The sequence below is a fragment of the Silene latifolia genome, chromosome 9 (genome assembly GCF_048544455.1).
Source record: "Silene latifolia isolate original U9 population chromosome 9, ASM4854445v1, whole genome shotgun sequence".
In the NCBI taxonomy this organism is placed as follows: domain Eukaryota; kingdom Viridiplantae; phylum Streptophyta; class Magnoliopsida; order Caryophyllales; family Caryophyllaceae; genus Silene; species Silene latifolia.
Window position 1 is genome coordinate 26,340,057 of NC_133534.1, and position 18,246 is coordinate 26,358,302.

General features: G+C 37.4%; 2 protein-coding genes across 3 annotated transcripts; one reads left to right on the forward strand and one right to left on the reverse strand.

Moving 5' to 3' along the window:
* Positions 1–2,821: 2,821 nt before the first annotated feature.
* LOC141602546 (aspartic proteinase nepenthesin-1-like) lies at positions 2,822–4,132 on the forward strand. Its single transcript, XM_074422775.1, has 3 exons — positions 2,822–2,857; positions 3,200–3,535; positions 3,630–4,132. Exons 1-3 carry the CDS (start codon positions 2,839–2,841, stop codon positions 4,043–4,045), a joined length of 771 nt encoding a protein of 256 aa, XP_074278876.1. The 5' UTR covers positions 2,822–2,838; the 3' UTR covers positions 4,046–4,132.
* Positions 4,118–6,849, reverse strand: LOC141602547 (uncharacterized). Of its 2 annotated transcripts, XR_012524516.1 has the most exons (5): positions 6,566–6,849; positions 5,494–5,598; positions 5,312–5,368; positions 5,124–5,206; positions 4,118–4,757 (listed from the first exon to the last, which is right to left on the reverse strand). XR_012524516.1 is itself a non-coding variant. In XM_074422776.1 (4 exons), the coding sequence occupies exons 1-4, from the start codon at positions 6,803–6,805 to the stop codon at positions 5,186–5,188; spliced, it is 423 nt and encodes a 140-aa protein (XP_074278877.1). In that variant the 5' UTR covers positions 6,806–6,849; the 3' UTR covers positions 4,881–5,185. The 2 variants fall into 2 exon arrangements, 1 of the variants encoding a protein (XP_074278877.1); XM_074422776.1 differs by lacking the exon at positions 4,118–4,757 and having other exon boundaries at positions 4,881–5,206.
* Between the last annotated feature and the right edge of the window lie 11,397 nt (positions 6,850–18,246).

Sequence of the window (18,246 nt, forward strand, 5' to 3'; positions counted from 1 at the left end):
AAAACAATGTTGTAAATCTAAGAATTTACGAAAATTTTTAAATACACAATCTGTACACGCCCGTGCAACTTTGCACGGGTCCTAAACTAGTTAAAGCTAATAAAGCCGAACTTAACTGACTTGAAATAAACATAATTAGATAGAATATAAATTTTCATTTAGCATAACTAAACTTAAGATAATCACTAAAACTTAGCAGAGCCGGTCTTTCAATAAGCTATAGAGACCAATATTTCGTACCCTTTTATTTGTATTTCGTGATACTTTTATTGTTGATCGTGACATAGTAATTTCGTACCTATTTAGGTAGTAAATGTACTCATTCTATCTTTAATCATTATTTGTACCTATTTTATTATCGTTAGTACCACTTTTTCTTAAAATTGTATAATAATCTCTCAATAAGCTTATTGAGAGACCGCCTTTCAGGAAAACTACTCATAGATAATTAAACTTAAGTTAGTTAAATTAATTTAATTTAACTTAAATAAACTTAACAAATTTTTCAGATTCATTTTCATTTTCCATCACAGTTTAATCTAAAGTTAGCAATCATAAAATACTAGTCCATTCTACATGTTGTTTTACCGCAAATTAATTTTATTCGTTCATAAATAAATAAGGAAATCGAATGAACTTTCAAAATTGGGTATTTTCTGTTTGGGTCAATTCAAATTCGGATTAAATAGAATTGGATTAATCTGAATTCGCTTAACTTTAGGTTTAACTAATTTTTTTGGTTCAAATCTTATCGTAGGTCTTATGTCTTAATAGTTGGTAAAACAAAATTACATAAATATTTATTTTACTATTATTTCACATAAAATATTATACTCCATATAAAGGAGATGTTTTTTCATAAATTCATAATTAATCATTGATTTTTAGTCTTAAATTAAAATTTTGAATTAAATATCATTATATTTTTATTAGTATTCATCTATGGATAATATCGAATAATACCAAAGAAACCTAAAAAAGGGATTAGCGGTGACTTGTGAGTTAGGACCCGTTATTACACGATTGGAATGGCATTGAAATTTTTTAACTTAATATGAATTGTTAAAGGATTTTAGTTTAATTAATCCGACCGATAACAACCGTCACCCGATAAAGTATTCTCCATGCCGATCCGATATCCGAAACAAGTCATAACCTGAAATGATCCGACCGAACCCGACCCGACCCACAAATGTAAATAATTCGAGTCAATCCGACATTATGATAACCCGAACCCGAAACCGCCCGACTCGAATCCGACTCGACCCACCCGATTGCCACCAAACATGGGCATCTCTCTTCTCATATACCAACCGTACACATAAACATAGGCTGTTTAATTTGGTTTTGGAAATCTGGCCATTGGTGATTTACTCAACTGATGAAGAAAGGAATTTTTTTAATTTGTAAAAACCCTAATTGCGAAAATCAAATTTTCCTGGGAAAAAAAAAACATTTGCTCAATCAATTAAAAAACGCGTATCGATGAAATTGTTGATAGAACAACGAAATTACTCGTGATATGCGCAAAGTAAGATCCATAATTACGGAATTGTTAACAAATTGATTAAGCTTTGAGAGAAGGAGAGGGGATAAAACTTTGTTTAATTTTTTTAAGATGAAGGATAAAATTGGAATAATAGAGCAAAGTGCGCGGGATTTAGCAATTACGTAAACTGAAACTTGGGAGAGACGGTTTTTCAATAAGTTATTGAGAGACCAATCTTCCTTATCTTTTTATTTGTATTTCGTTACCCTTTTGTTGTTGATCGTGACATAGTAATTTTCTACCTATTTACATAATAAATGTACCTATTTTATCTTTAATCAGAATTTGTACCTGTTTTATTACCTTTAGGCTTTAGTACCACTTTTTCTTAAAATTATAATATAATCTCTTAATAAACTTATTGTGAGACGGTCTCTGAGTATACCTAATCTATCTATTATCCGTCCCGAAGAGAGTATTTTTTTAATAGGTAGCTAATGTCATAAATTTATAAATATGATCATTTCCTGATTTCTTACCATTCATTCCAGATCTACATGCACCATAAAATGTATCTCGATATACCCTTCCTTGTTTGCTATGGCATGATTTAATTTTGTATCAAAACCTACTACAATCTCAGTATGTTCCCGATCTAAATTAGAGCCTTGGTAACAAAAAAAAAAAAAAAAAGAAAAACACAAACAAAATTAATGGTTAATCAAATAATGCTACACGGTTTGTTGGTTGTTGTTTTATTAAGTACAACAATCTATGCTACCAAAATCTCAAATGGCCTCATCCTTGAAATGATTCATAGAGACTCTCCAAAATCGCCTTTGTATCGCGCAAACTTAACCAATAACGAGAGAATGAAAATGTACATTGAAATGTCTACGGCTAGAGTAAAGTCCATTAGAAGGTCACGTGTGACATCTGTAAGCCCTAATGAAGGTTTAATAAGACCTCAACTAAGTACTCAATCATTTTCATATTTAGTACAAGTAGGAATCGGCACCTTCATAGATGAGTACCCTACAAGCAAAACGTATTACCTACTATTAGATACTGGAGGCCAACTTACATGGACACAATGCGAAGGGTGTATTAATTGTTTTGAGCAAGTCGATCCTCCCTTCCCCGCTTCTCAATCAGCAACTTATTTACCGTTTCTCTGCGAAGATTGCCCACCTGACACTATATGTCAGGATGGTAAGTGTGTACTCCATACAGAGTACGCTGATGGCTCCAGAGTATCGGCTATTATTGCTATCGAAGATTTCACTTTTGCGTCTCAAGGGGAAAGTAGTCATCCAATCAAAGATATTATTTTTGGTTGTGGGTTTGATATGCAAAAGTTTCATGAAGGTACTAAACTTAATTAGTTATACAGTTATACTATGCTTACATTTTTATACTATACCCTTATTTTTAAATTTTTAATCGGATTAGTTACTTATCAGGCGCGTCTATAGAGTTATAATGATAAGCTTGAATTTATGCAAGTTACCGAATTTGAATTAATGGAAGTCCAAAATAATCTGAGACCAAACTCATTTTAGTTTCCGAATTTGAATATATAATTAATAATTCACGTATCAATATGAAATAGTACTCCGTATAATCAAATGGCAGATTTGAATCCAATGATGAGTGAAAATTCACATGTCAGATGTTATTTTCAATGCTAATCAAGAATGTTCTTTTTAGGTGAAATCGACAAAAATAAGCAAAGCGGAGTTCTGGGTATGGGGAATGGCATATATGGATTTATGGAGCAAACAAAATTGATGTTTAATGGAATGTTTTCATACTGTTTACAACCAATATTTACACAAGGAAGTTCACCAATGTATCTTCGATTTGGGAACGATGTTTTACCGCAACCAATACAAATGCAGGTTACGCCAATTTACAAGTATGACTATTCAAAGGCATACTACTTGAATCTGCAGGGCATCTCCGTAGGTGCTCAAAGACTTCCAATTGATCCAGATATTTTCGCAATGAAAAGTGACGAGACTGGTGGATGTATTATCGATTCAGGTATAGTAAATTCTTTGTACTTGTTACTTATTAGGGAAATTTTTAAGTAAAACATGTTGCAACAATACTAATCAATATACATGACACTCATCAGGCAGCTCACTATCGTGGATTGTCACGGGAGCCTTTAACGTTTTCAAAGATGCCGTAATATCCTTTATTAAAGATTCTAACCGAGATAATAACTGGCGAAAGATGAGGAAACATGAAACGGAATACGACCTTTGTTACCAACGTTACAAGCTGCCGGATACTATGGTCCTTCCTGTGATCACCTTCCATTTTGAAAACAATGCCGATTATGTAATTGATGTTAGAGAATCGTTCTATCTCGGCACCTCAAGCCAGGGTAGAGACATGGTTTGCTTGCAATACTTTGAGAGTACTATCGACCACCATGACGGTGTCACGTATTTGGGAGGTATGCAACAAGCAAATAAACGCATTGTATATGATTTAGAGAATTCATTGCTTCATTTTGGGCACGCTGATTGCTCCAACGAGAACTGAATGTACACATTTTTGAATTTAATTAATTGCACTTAAAATAAATACTAATACTAATATACAAAAAAGGTCAAAGGACTTGTTACCAAATGTATGCCTCATCTGTACAAAGTACAAACCATGTACTCTATAGTAGAAAGTGAAGCAAATATACAAAACATGTACAAAATCAAAATGATGGCCCAGTTCCGTTTTTCTTGTCAGGATCGGGAACGCTAGAGTACGCAAAGATACCATTGGACATATTCCATCCCCAATCGTCTCTTCGAGACACTATTAAACGTGGCCAACGGTTCACCCTTACATAGTTTTCCCTGATCTTGCCATTGCTAAGTAATATACTGGTAACAACTGTGTATGAACATTCATGACCTCCCCAAACTTCATCTTCAGAGCCACTGGTCACAGTTCCATCAGGATGGAAATATCGGCGCATTAGTGGCCCTTCTCCTCGCCAATACGGATCAAGATTTTTCCAATAGGCAGGAGCCGCCTATAATAGAGCTTAGACATATGAGTTTTATATCACTTATATCATCGGGGTATGATTTTCAGATTAATTTGCGTCAAAAGGGTAACTATAGGGAGGCGCCGGCCAAAAAGGCGTTTCTCTGGCTCATATGCGGACCATTAATCGCCACATCCAAAGACGCTGCATTGTTTGATCCCTGATAATCTTCCGCACTTACTTGCAGATTCATATACCAAGGCAATTCTAGACAAGTCGAAAACAAAACAAGAAAGAAGGCAGCACAGAACTGTAAGAATGCAGCATGCTCAAAGAGATCCAATTACTAGTTAGACCTGACAAATCACTAAAAAATGCATTGTTCGGCTTTTTACTCCTCACTTTTTGCCTGACTAAGTTTTTGCTGTTCCATGTAAGAAAATATATAAGGCCGCGATTGAAAAATTAAATCTGTACAGAATACTACTCCCTCCGATTCTAAGAAATTGCCCCATTAGATTAAAACACTCCTCAGAAATCTTAAAAAGTGGGGAAATTCCAAAGAATCGGAGGTAGTACCAATCAAACGTTGCAGACTATGAAGATGCTGAAATGTCAAGGAACACGAGGTACCTGATTACTATTTCAATACTAGTCTTTCCAGCCAAAACAAACCACCAATTTCGAAACAGATATTAACACGGCAGGATTGTGGCCTGGAGATCATTATAACACGATGAATATCGTCATAGGAAATGAAAACAGGAAAACTGTATAAATATGAGATTCAGAGTGTAAGCAAATATGCATATCAAACACACCTCAGTGAAATGGAAAATCCAGGCATGGTCCCATAGATCTTCCCTTGTGATATGGATCTAAAATATCGAAACATGTTAAATTGTTAATACTTAGTAGGATGCTCAAATAGTCATACACTCAGACGGATAACGTAAGAAAATGATAGGGATGGACATAAAAAACAGAACAGAAGAAAACTCACACGCTTACTGTCGATGACTGCTCGAGAATAAGAGGTCAATTTGGACAAGCCTGAGAGTTTAGACCAACGCGGTATATGTGCTTTGCCAACCCATAACTGCGTGCACTGTAAGAAAATGCTTATGCGTCAGTACAGCAAGAGATGTCTTTAGCCAAAGTTAATGTATAGCAAGAGAAAATTGATAGCTGTTGATGATAGCGTCGAAATGCATTCATGACTGCGATGAGTTTTACTAATTACTACGATTTCCGTGAGTAACATTCAGCATCTTCAATGGAAGAGCAAGCGGATTGGCATGTTCCGACATGAATTATCTTAATTTAAAGATATGATAACTCTTACATTACTAACTAAAGTCTGGGAACATGTTCGGTCATCTCAAGTTTAATATGATGAGAACCAAACTCTAGTGAAGCTAATAAATCTAGGGGTACACCGTGGAGGGCGTGAGCAAAACCGGATATATATCAAATCTGGTTTTCAAAAACGTATCAGATATCCAGTTTTTAAAAATCTCAAATTTCATTATAATTATCCCATACGAATTTTTCGGATCACAAATTCTCATTTGTGACGGCAATATTCGTCACAAACTTGTGACGGATACCGTTTTCTCTCACAAATGACCCATGAGAGGTGAGTGGGGAAGCACATGGGGGTGCCCCACCTTGTTCCCTCTAAGAGGTCACAAGCTTGTGACGGGATTAGCCCGTCACAAGCAAGACTAGCTGTTTCGGATATGTTTCATTTAGATGCTTTAAGTTTAATTAGGTGCTTCATGTAGATGCTTGTGCCTTTAATTTCTCTCACAAACATGGGCTTGATCATTTTACTAATTTTACTTTATTTTTTTGTTTGGACTTCTTTTTATTTTCTTGTAAATTGTAATTATAAATGGAAATGGAAACTGAAAACGGGATACCGGATATACGGCTATATATACAAAAAAAAAACCGAATATAAAGTTTCCGAATATCCGAAAATTTGAGATTTTAAAAACCGGATATCCGATCCGCACATTATATAGACTCCATATGAAATTGGGAAATCTTAAAAGGAAGTAGTACTATACCAGGGGAGACCAAAGAGTGTCAAGAGAAGCGACAGAAAACCAAGAACGAGACACCAAAAGTGAAGACGCCAAGCTACGCGCATCAAGAGATTCATAAACTTTGAGCATTAAATCAACACCCAACACAACCATCGGATCGCTCTCTCGAACCGTCCATAGCTTTTTATTATTTGGCTCTGGCTCAGGCTCGGATTCATACGCCATTTTTCTACCACCGTCGGAAACACTCACTATTCTCATTACAAAGGAAACACAATTTTAATATTTTGTTTATGTTTATGATGGGTTTCAATTTTAAGGCCGGACTGTGCAGTATTTATAAGTTATCTACTAAGTACCTGTCACATTTTTGGACTCAAGTGTGGACCCATGTGCCATATGGAGTTAATTAGCTGCTATTTCACTCATACCTTGTGGTGTAAGTCTCCTCTATTCTCAACTTGTCGCTTGTGCTCAACAATTTATGTTTAGGTCCGTTCGTGCCATATCTTCATTGAGTTGATTTGAGCTCGAGCTCGGATGAAGGTGCAATCAGCTCAGAAAGTCGAGTTAGATCTCAGAATCATTTCGGAATTTTCCGAGCCTAAAAATTAAAGCCCGAAATTTGTTTAAATAGAGCTCGAGCTCGGTTAAATTATTATTTTATTCACGTTTTTTAACTTTTAAATTAGATTAAAAACAAACATATCTTAGGAAAATTCAACTATAAAATACTTATCAAATATAATAAGAGTTTTTCTAACGTGTCCTCTTACACATTAATAACCCATATATGGTAATATTTACAACGTATTCTCATTAAATATGGTAAAAATGAGAATATACTTGAGTATATCATGTGAATATGTTGTAAATATTACCATATATGGTGTAACACCCCCATTTATTTAAGGGCCTGAACTAGGACTCCTCAGATAAATGACAGTGTTACCATCTCGGTTTCCCGAGGTAGTGGATAACAAATTAAACTCCAAGGCAATTTATATAATATTTTAACTTAATTATTACAAATTCTCTTTTCAAATTAAATTACAAGAACTGACATAAATAAAAGTGAAGTCTTCTAGATGATGATCTAGTACTAAGTCGTTGATCCAATGTCTCACGCCCATCCAGCTCCCGTCCTATCTCTTAAACCTGTCAAGTCTGCTCCCCATAAAACGGTTCATCACAGGTGTTCACGAATACACAAGGTCAACCACGAGGTTGAGTAGGGAAAACAATAAAACAATAAAATATGATATGCATGATACTCCGTCACCTCCATCTCCATCTCAACTCATCACACACATCTCATACCCCGAACATGACCATACCGATCCCCGGTAGACTATAAATATCGACCGAAGTCGATCCGCCACCTCAAATTGGTGAGGACACCAGGGCAAGTCCTGCAGAACCCGCCTGGGCCTTATCACAACATCACATCGTATCTCAACGTCGTCACCACCACATCCTCCTCCAACTCCAATGCACATGAAATGCTCGACAGTAATTAATGCAATGCAATATGTATATAAATCACTGAACTGATAAATCACAAAGTCATGCTAGTTACCCGATGTTGTGATATCATACTCAATACGGTCAAATCAGTCAATCACATTTCCGAATATAAATGGTAACGTAAATCAACAACCAGGAATCCAGTCAACACAATTCAACAACGACGATAATAGGACAAGTGTATTTCCCTACCTCATAGTGGCAGCAAATCCAATTAAGCAGTTAAGAAGTCCGAAAATAAAGCAACGAATCGATTATCGATCCTTCACGAATCCGTCACCTAAAACAATTGTAATATTTATTATAACTAACTACTAAATATAGAATTTCCCAAAATAGAAACTTTCCCGATATAGTAACTTTCCACTTTAATTAGTCCCGACTCAACACCCGACTTGCATTATCTAACCGACTCGGGAATTAAATTAAATAACTAACATGATAAATAAAATATTGAACGAATTAAACATTTTAAGAAAACCCGACTCAAACATAAAACAATTCAAGCATCCCGACTCAAACCCGTCTTTAATCATTTTAATGCACTCGGGAAATAATTAAATTATGAACAAGACCAAATAACGAATTATAATGATCAAACTCATGGAAAAACCCGTTTGAAAACCAAAAACCGACCCGTCGACAACCCTACCCTCTTCACACGCACCCCCACTCCTCACGCACCACCTATCCCACCGCGACAACCACCAGACCTGCTCCCCACTTCAACCCCACCACCAACAACCACCACCAGCCTGGTCGACTGCCGCCGGCGAGTCGAACCAGGGCTGGCATCTGGCCTGGTTCACCGCCAAGCCCCACCAAACACCCCCTGTTTATCTCCTACCACCACCGCAACCAGCAACCACCCCCTGCCACATAACCACCATCCTACTCGCCGTCAGCCCACGAACCCAGACACCGTGGCACCACCATTTCGACCTCCCCCGAGTCCACGGTGGTGCCACCTCAAACCCAGCCGTCTAAAACTCGCCTGAAAACAACCCAAAACCCGTTTTGGTTACCCCTGTCGCTGCCGCCTCTCACAACCACTACCACCACCCAAAACCTCCCTATCCACCACCAATACCCTCGTCACCAACCACCCTTTACGTATACCCAGACACCAGCCACCATTATCCCCTCCCTAAGACACACAACAACTGCCAAAACTCGACATAAAACAAAAAAAAAACAGAAAAGGGAGTTAACTTCTTACCTTGCCGCCACCACAACAGCCACCACGGCCAACCACAGCCGTCGACAAAAGTCCCTAGCCCTTCCCTGCTCTGCTGTCAACACTCACGGCCTCACCCTCTCCCTCTCTAGGCGTGAAATCTGGAGTTTTGGTGTTGGTGAAGAGAGGTGGACGGTTGAGGGAATAGGGTTTCAAAATGTTAGGGTAAAATTAGGTTAAATTTAGGTTAAATGGTTAATTGGGTCATGGGTAATTAATTCTGGGTAAATGGGTAAACGTCATGGTCCGCGTGGTTGGTAAACGAGTTGGTTAACGGGACTTCGTTCAGTTAAACCCGTCTTAACAAGCTCACGAATAACTTAATCCTACGATATCAACACGACTAAACAATTAACTCGACTCAACTATTATCCCGACATAATTAGTAAAATAATATATAATAATTATATATAACAATATCCATTTAATTAATTATATTATATAAAATACGGGGTATTACATATGGGTTATTAATGTGTACCCTTAGGGCACACGTTAAAAAACCTATATAATAAATATATAATCGTAAATGTTAATAACAAATTATTTAGAACAAAAACAACAACAACAACAACAACAACATCAGAGCCTTAATCCCAAATGACTTGCGGTCGGCTGACATGAATCATCCTTTAGAACTGTCCATGGGTGAACGCACACCTCAAAATACGAATAGAAAAGGAAAAATGAAAAACAAAAGGAAGAGCGGAAATGTAATGCAAAGTCAAGGTAAACTTACGGGTTTTTAAATCGAATTCCGGATTTCTTTTATAAAAACTTAAAATCTAAATCGAGAGAAAAAATTAGAACGCTTTTGAAAACCGAAATAGAATTAAGGATCCGGAATACCTTAAACAAGCTTCCGATCTGAGCTCCATTAAGCTCGTAATGGGCTCGGATTAGGTCCACCTAGGCTTGAAATTAGCCCGGAATCAATTTTGATTGATTTCGAGCCAAGCTTTCACCGAGCTGATTCCGATGACACTACGAGCCGATACAAAACATTCACAACTCCTTGTCTCCTCTCTCTTTTTTTATTTGTTTTTCCAACCTGTTATCCTCGTGTTTTGTTTTTTTGAATTCTACCGTACTCCTCGTTTTCCAAACATAATCGGTACCCCTAAACTTAATGAAAAGTTCTTAAGATACCTAAAATGCACTAATCCGCCTCTTTTAACGATTATTATGCATTTTGGTTGATCTTTTGGCAATAATATGTCATATCATTAGCATAAATATCGCTTACTCAATCGTAAACGATAATTTTCTGCATTTTTTTTTTACAGAATATTATTTACTCAATCGTAAGATTACTATGGGATACCATGAAGGTGGAGGGCGGAAGGGCTAGGCAAAGACATCGAAAAAATTGATTGAAATTGAAGAGACGGAACTTACAAGCTCGGTTACATATTAGAAAAGAAGAATTGAATGAAACTGTTTATGTAAATTTCAATGAATAAATGTACCGTATATGTAGGATGTATATACAGAGTTCGAAGGTAAATAAAACTATAGAGCAAATATACTAGCCTATTCTTTCTGTCTTATTTTCAGTTCATTTAAATTAAGCTTAATTCTATTCAGTTATCAGTTCAGTTCAGTTTAGTTCAGCTTCATTCAGGTGAGTTCAGTTCAGTTATCTCTTACTGCAGCTTCATTAAATTCATCTCAACTTTATTCAGTTCAGTAGTTCATCTCCTTTTAACCGAAAAGAACAGGGCCAAAGAGAATTAATTACAAAGTATATGTCCTAGCAAGATTATAAGCGTATGATTATTGGTGAGACTCACTAAAGTCTTGACTCTGTCACATCAGCTTTCCACTAACTTCTATTATTATTTTATTATTCATATCCACCTCAGACCCACCTCAAACTTTATACATTATCCGTCAGACTCTACTTTTCCACTACACTTTTCTTATAGGGTTTTAGATAAAAAGGAAAACAATAATAGTTTAACCCATGGTAGCAATTTATTAGTTGTCATTATGAAAATGTGGGATCAATACTCTTGTAGAGTTTTCCAAGACTCAATTTAAAAACTTTTTTAAGACTTGTATAGATTATTGGGGGTCTTGAGTGAGTTTTGTCTCAAAATTCAGGTGAGAACATACGGAGATACCCCAAGAAGAGATTAGTGATTAGTGATTAACAAGTATAAAAAGTAGAAAGTTATGAATTTTTCCTAGTTAGATATGTGACAAAGTCTTTAGTAACGAAAGAAGATACAGTAGGAAGAAACTATATCCTTCCTGAAAATGGGAAAATGTCAAATGGAAAATAATAGAGGAATTAAGACAATCATAGTTGGACAAGCGTAAGAAGAAACCATAACACTTGTATAGCGATTGCACACAAAAATTATTGTTTAACCATTCGTTACTTTACTTTTGTATCCTACTTTAATAACCTTGGCTAATAAGGATATCAGACACTGTATTAATGGTTTTATAATAATGTTTTATAATAACACTATTTTATAAAAGACTTTTAAGTATTATAATAGTAAATAAATATAAGAAATGACAGCGATATTAATTCAGAAGTATTCTAATTTGTTAGCCATCAGCCCATCACCAAGTGACGCCGTGAGATCGCACCTAAAAGATTTCAGTGGTTCTGTTTGGTCTTATAAGAAAATAAAGAAAGGGGCTTCGCCAATATTCAACGATATCTAAATGGAAGACCAGTAAAGCCGTATGTGACTATGTGGGATAAACTATAAACAAGTTTTACTAGTAGCATCATATAACATGCTTTGCTAAGGTGTCATTGGATTTTGATTAAAATATGTTGCCAATACCTACCAAAAGGTATAATGCTACCCAACCAACCAAATTTATACAGTATTTAATTGAAAAGTTTAAATTGTTTGCCACCCTACAATGGTCCACGATGTGTAGTATATTTTTCCACATTTTTGTATGATGATTAGTAACTTACAAATAAATGTTAACTATCTATGTGAAAGAGAATATAGGCCACAAGTTATCAGAAATACAAATCCTAGTGAAAATTGTCATAGTCGTTGAACGGGCACCGAGACGGTGAGACTCTATCATAGTCGTTCAAAAAAAGACTCTATAATATATAAGCGTACATCCGTACTTTCTGAACTTAAATCATGCTTTTTTTTTAAAAAAAAAAAGAAAATATTATTGAACTCGAAAGAATTAAAAGACGTTAGTGGGCGACCGAGAAACTATGTAGGCCCCTTCTCCTTGGCGATGACAAAACTAATTCTAGTAAAGATATGAGCAACACCACGTGTCCCAAAATTTTGAGACACAAAGAATTTCTAAATCCGATTGAGTAAGGTAATAGCACCCGTCTCTAACTCCCCCAAAGACGAGAAAGAGAAAGCTAAGAAATCATAGCCAATCGACGTACACAAGGCTCGATACTTGATACATTTGCGCTGAGCAGAAACAACCACCACACGCCCTGTTATGAAATCAGACATCCGGACTAATCCAAGGGGGAAGACTCGGTCAGATCCACCCACACATCAAGCCCCATGTCGCAAAAAAAAGTAACAAATCTGCAGGACACAGGGGCTTGTCACGCCCATCAAGCAAACCAATGTCCACCTCCTTACCGGCAAAAATCCCAGACCGGAAGCAGTTATCCAAAAAGGTGTCAGAAACAAGTTTATGTCGAGGCTTAATACAAACAGCTCCAACACGCGACACGGCATGATCACCAAAGATATTTCCAACAAAAATCGGAGAGCAAGCAGAACACGACGTAGGACCCATAAACAAGGGAATACCCAACCGGTAACTTAACCCACTAAGGGAAGTCCTTCCATTCATAATTTGCCCCAACCCGAAAATAGGGACCGCACGCCGCCAATCAGAAGTGTGATCATCCTGTTGAGACTTCCACAACGCCACTTGTAGAGGATTAAAGAGAAACCGGATTTCGTTGTAGAAGCAACCGTCGTGAAATATATATCGATATCTGCCATTTTCTTCATAAGTTTGGGGGCAATGATCTCACCAAGATTACTCAGAAGGTCAGAACCTGTACTCTTATTAAACACACTCAAGGCATCACCAAAAGTAGGTCCAGGGGCTATGATTCTAAAAGGACGGAGGATCTTAGCCTGTAATTCAGCGGACTGCAATCGTCATGCATTAAGGCATAATGCAAAACATCTATAACAGCATAAACGCCATGCCCTCCAAAATGAAAAGGAAAGGTCGCAAGCCGCCATTGTCATCCACCAAAACTAGGCCCAAACGCGGTAGCAATACGTTATAAGCTAGAACGAAGTGCTGACTCAAAAACATGAAGGGAACACCACCTATGGCAACGTTGAGCTTAGAAATACCAGTACAAGCACGAAATAACAACATGTCACAATGTGGATCATCAATCTTAGAAAATAGAATCCATAAACTCTAATGTAACACCCCACGGTAATTGAAGAGGTCCAGTGATAGGCTTAAATGACTAGTGCTTAAAGGGATTGGAAGTACTACTCATATCAACAAAGTGCACTTTCTTTTATGGTCATCCATGCGAAAGAACTCCAAAGTTAAGCGTGCTTGACTGGGAGTAGTCTTAGGATGGGTGACCTCTTGGGAAGGTTTCCGAGATGCGCATGAGTGAGGACAAAATGCGCTGTAAAGGACTCGTGTTGATCTGTGGGCCATGTACACTGCCTGGTGAGCTATCATAAGTAACCGCTCCCGACCCGGTTTGGGCCGGGGTGTTACATCTAAGGTCTTGTGGTCACTCTCTTCAACACAAGCTCACTGCTGAAAACAGAACACACACTAATAGAACAACCAAGAACTTTGACACAACGCAATGGCCTAAATCTCAGTTTTATCAACATTAAGATTAAAGCGTGGTCGTGAGGTCATCCTCCATAATCAGCTCTAAAATCTTCCCCACAACCAAGGTATCACCAATAATAGTGTCATTATCCAAATACCAATCCAGCAAGTCAAAGTCAAAGAGTCTCTGATCTTACACACCAAAGCAAAAACCAGAGGACCCAAGGGGTCACCCTTCTGTCCTGACACGACCATAGTTATGCTTCCTCATAATACAACCTGGCAAGACTAGAATAACAAAACTCAACCCATTGAGAGACACCGGAGCAATGACGACGAACTTCTCGTAACATGATCTCACGGACTACCAAGTTTAAAACATTTTGGAAGTTTAACAACAACATGGAAAGGCCCACGTCATCATCACGATCTCAACAAACCGATCATCATCATTATTATTATTATTTTATTTATTTTTTCCAAAAAATTAGGATATTTGTAAGAACTTATAATACTACAAATCTTATACATTTTCTACAAGGAGAGTCAACGTCATTAAAAAAAAAAAAGAAAAATGAAATATCCTAAAGCGACAAATAAAAAAATAACAGAGGGGTAATTAGAGTTAGTCCTGGCAAATAGGTCAATTAGATTGGGTTATGATCAGGATCAAGTCAATTCAGGTTTGGGTTTCGGGTCATTTCTTGTATCGAGTCATTTACGCCTTTACGGGTGGGTTGTGATCAAGTTGTATGAGGATAACGATCAGTTTTAGATAATTAACTTGAATATGGTCGGGTCAATATGGATTTCAGTTCAGATTCGTGGTCATTAAATTGGGTTTGAGTCTAGTTATTTAGGCCGGATCATTTGATCGGGAAAGTTTTGTCAGGTCTAACTAAATTGTCCCAGGTTAATCTTATCCTCTCTCTTGAATTTTTAATGTTATCTTACTAAATGAGCTCATCATTCTTACGTTTTTGCTGTAACAAACAAGATAATAGCAAGATGCAATATTATATACTTATTTTAGCGCCAAAACTTACCCTAAAATTGTGAACAAAATCTCGTATAACCTAGATATATGTAGCTACCTAGTTATATACATACACTAGTTATACACTCCATATACATTCATAACTCAATCGATCACTACATACTTATTAAAGTACCCCAATCTATCACGTACTACTCATCAAATACCAAGAATTCTATTAGAAAGGCCACTCATTTCAACAAGAAACAAGGCAACATTATTTATGAAGTTATAAGCATAGCCATGAATTGTTCAAATTTATATTTATTTGCGTAATTACAATACTTCATAATTTATTTTTTGTTTTGTCTAATAGGATCCAAAAGATTGATTAATGATGTTAAAAATGTAAGAAAAATGGCCACAACATATCGACGACTGTGTCTACACACCATGCTAGGAAACGAAGGTAATAATAAGAAGAATAGCATTGTTAAGCAATTTACGTAATTCTTGAAAAAAGAATTTACACTTTCATTTCTTTACTAGGCATACCAGCCCAAAAACAGTCATTCACAAAAGCCACAACCCAACGTATTCTGTCTTTATATAAAGTATACGACCAAAGCATTTTTCTTCAATCCATATATATCCACAAAAATTTTTCAACCAACTTCGAACTCATCAACGCCCATTAAATCATAGACACAATTTGCCATTGCAGCTTTAATCTTTTCAAATTCCTTATAATTCTTCAATTTTTTGTATTATATCCCCATACTATGCCAAAGGCACAACTTATGCCTAGTATTTGGCATTTCCAGTCTAATGGCTTAAGTTATAGGGATACTTTGATCAGTGATAATGGTTATAGGTACCTCATGTATGACAACACTATATTTTTAGGTTGTGCACTGCTCTCTAAAGAGGATACATAGTCTTTTAGGTGGTTGTTTAGACCTTGGGTAGATTGCATGGGTGTGACACGTAGAGCCTTTATCACTGATCAAAGTATCCCTATAACTAAATCTATTGTGCTAAAAATGCCAAATACTAGGCATAGGTGGTGCCTTTGGCATATTATGGAGAAATAACACAAAAAATTGAAGAATTATAAGGAATTTAAGAAGATTGAAGTTACAATGACAAATTGTGTCTATGATTCAATGAGTGTTGATTAGGGATGTCAATGGGGCGGGGTGGGTGTGGAGGAGGGGTAACCCGTACCCGCCCCGCGAGTCTATAATGCGTACCCACACCCGCCCTGCGACCCGCGGCGGGTTGAACTTTTAAAATCCGTCCCCGCCCCGCGGGGACCCGTTGACCCGCCAAATTACCTATCTCCTCATAAACAATTTTTAAAAATATAAATCTAAAATCTAAAACATATTAGTCGAGTAGTCGTACTACTTATACAAATAAGTTTTCGCAAAATATACATTCAATTAACTAGTACACAAGTTTTTCAAACCATGAAAGAGTTTTACAAACAATGAAAGTATGAAACGCATGTCCAAAGTAAACAAAGCTGCTTGATCAAATTAACAGAGCTTCACTCATTGTTCCCTCAAATCATCTAAAGCTCTGTTAGCATTCTTACCAAGTATCATTGGTTTGGGCTTTTTATCCTCTTGTTATAATTTTCTTTTATTATTATAGTATAATTACTACTACTTATTATAGGTGGGTTGGTGATTTGGAGATGAGTGAGGCGGGTATAAGCGGAGCGGGGACATGTGGAGCGGGGCGGGCGGGGTGGGTATGGGGCGGGTTTCATGTGATACCCATCCCCGCCCCACGACCCGCGACGAATGATACTTTTGAAACCCATCCCCGCCCCATGACCCGTCAAATCATTACCCGCGCCCGCCCCAAGTGGGGTGGGTGCGGGGCGAGACCCGCCAAAACCCGCCCCACTGACATCCCTAGTGTTGATGAGTTTGAAGTTGGTTGGAAAAATTTCGTGGATATATATGGATTGGAGAAAAATGTTTGGTTATATGCTTTATATAAAGACAAAAGACGTTGGAATCCGACTTTTGTAAATGATTGTTTATGGGCTGGTATGTCTAGTATACAGAGAAATGAAAGTGTAAATTCTTTTTTCAAGAATTACGTAAATTCCTTAGCCATGCTCTTCTTATTATTATTATTAAGCTCGTTTCAAGGTATGGGTGTATAGACATGTCGTCGATATGCTGTGGCCACTTTTATTACATTTTTAACAACACTTATAATTATTTTTTTGGATATATCCGAGTAGACGAAATAGAAAATAAATTATAGAGCATTCTAATTATGCAAATAAATATAAACTTAACAATTCATGCCTATTCTTATACTTTGGTAAGTAATGTTGCCTTGTTTTTTGTTGAAATTGTTGGGCGGAAGCGTGAATACCTTGTGTTGGGCCTCTGCTGCACTGGTGTCCACTGTCCATAATATTACGATATTGTCCGCTTTGGGCCAAGCCCTCACGGATTTACTCTCGGGCTCCTTCCCAAAAGGCCTCGTACTATTATATTTTGTAGATACTTATAAAGATGATCTTCCATCTTTATTCTACCAATGTGGGACATGAGTTTGCACCCTAACAATCCTCCCTCAAACCAAGGACCATCATCTTGACTCGGACCTTGACCTCTCTGGAGGACTTCCCACACCATGCAGCCCCATCACCTAGACACCCGCATCACCAAGTCTTGATAACCTCCTCTTAAACGACACACCATGTGTATCTCACGGGGCATGTGCTACACTTGCGTACCAAACTCCTATGCATCCAATATACTCTGGACTAGGTCCGTATCCAGTGCCTCAGTGCGTCGCCCCGGAACCGCCATTGGACTTACCATGGAACGCTTTTGTTGCCTCCATTAAGCATCAACCCACCTCACGCTTTTGTTGCCTCCATTAAGCATCAGCCCACCTCGCCGGGTCGCTGACGATCTTCTCTTGGACGGCCTGCCGTCTCATCACCGTGAGACCATGTCGCTTCTCGCGAACATATTAGCTCTCCCTCGAGCTATGAATCTCCGTGTCTAGACTCTAGACCAAGTAGAACCTTGGGCTCTGATACCACTTGTTTTGCGGAAGCGATACGGAGTAGATGCAAAAATAAAAGACACAAATATTTAACGTGGTTCACTATCAATGCGATAGCTACATCCA

Coding starts and splice junctions, on each gene's coding strand:
- LOC141602546 (XM_074422775.1), top strand. Junction 3,536..3,629: donor TGGATGTATTATCGATTCAG/GTATAGTAAATT, acceptor GACACTCATCAG/GCAGCTCACTATCGTGGATT.
- LOC141602547 (XM_074422776.1), bottom strand. CDS start 6,805: ATGAGAATAGTGAGTGTTTCCGACGGTGGTAGAAAAATGGCGTATGAA. Junction 5,369..5,493: donor CAGTCATCGACAGTAAGCGT/GTGAGTTTTCTT, acceptor TCGATATTTTAG/ATCCATATCACAAGGGAAGA. Junction 5,207..5,311: donor GGATTTTCCATTTCACTGAG/GTGTGTTTGATA, acceptor AATGATCTCCAG/GCCACAATCCTGCCGTGTTA.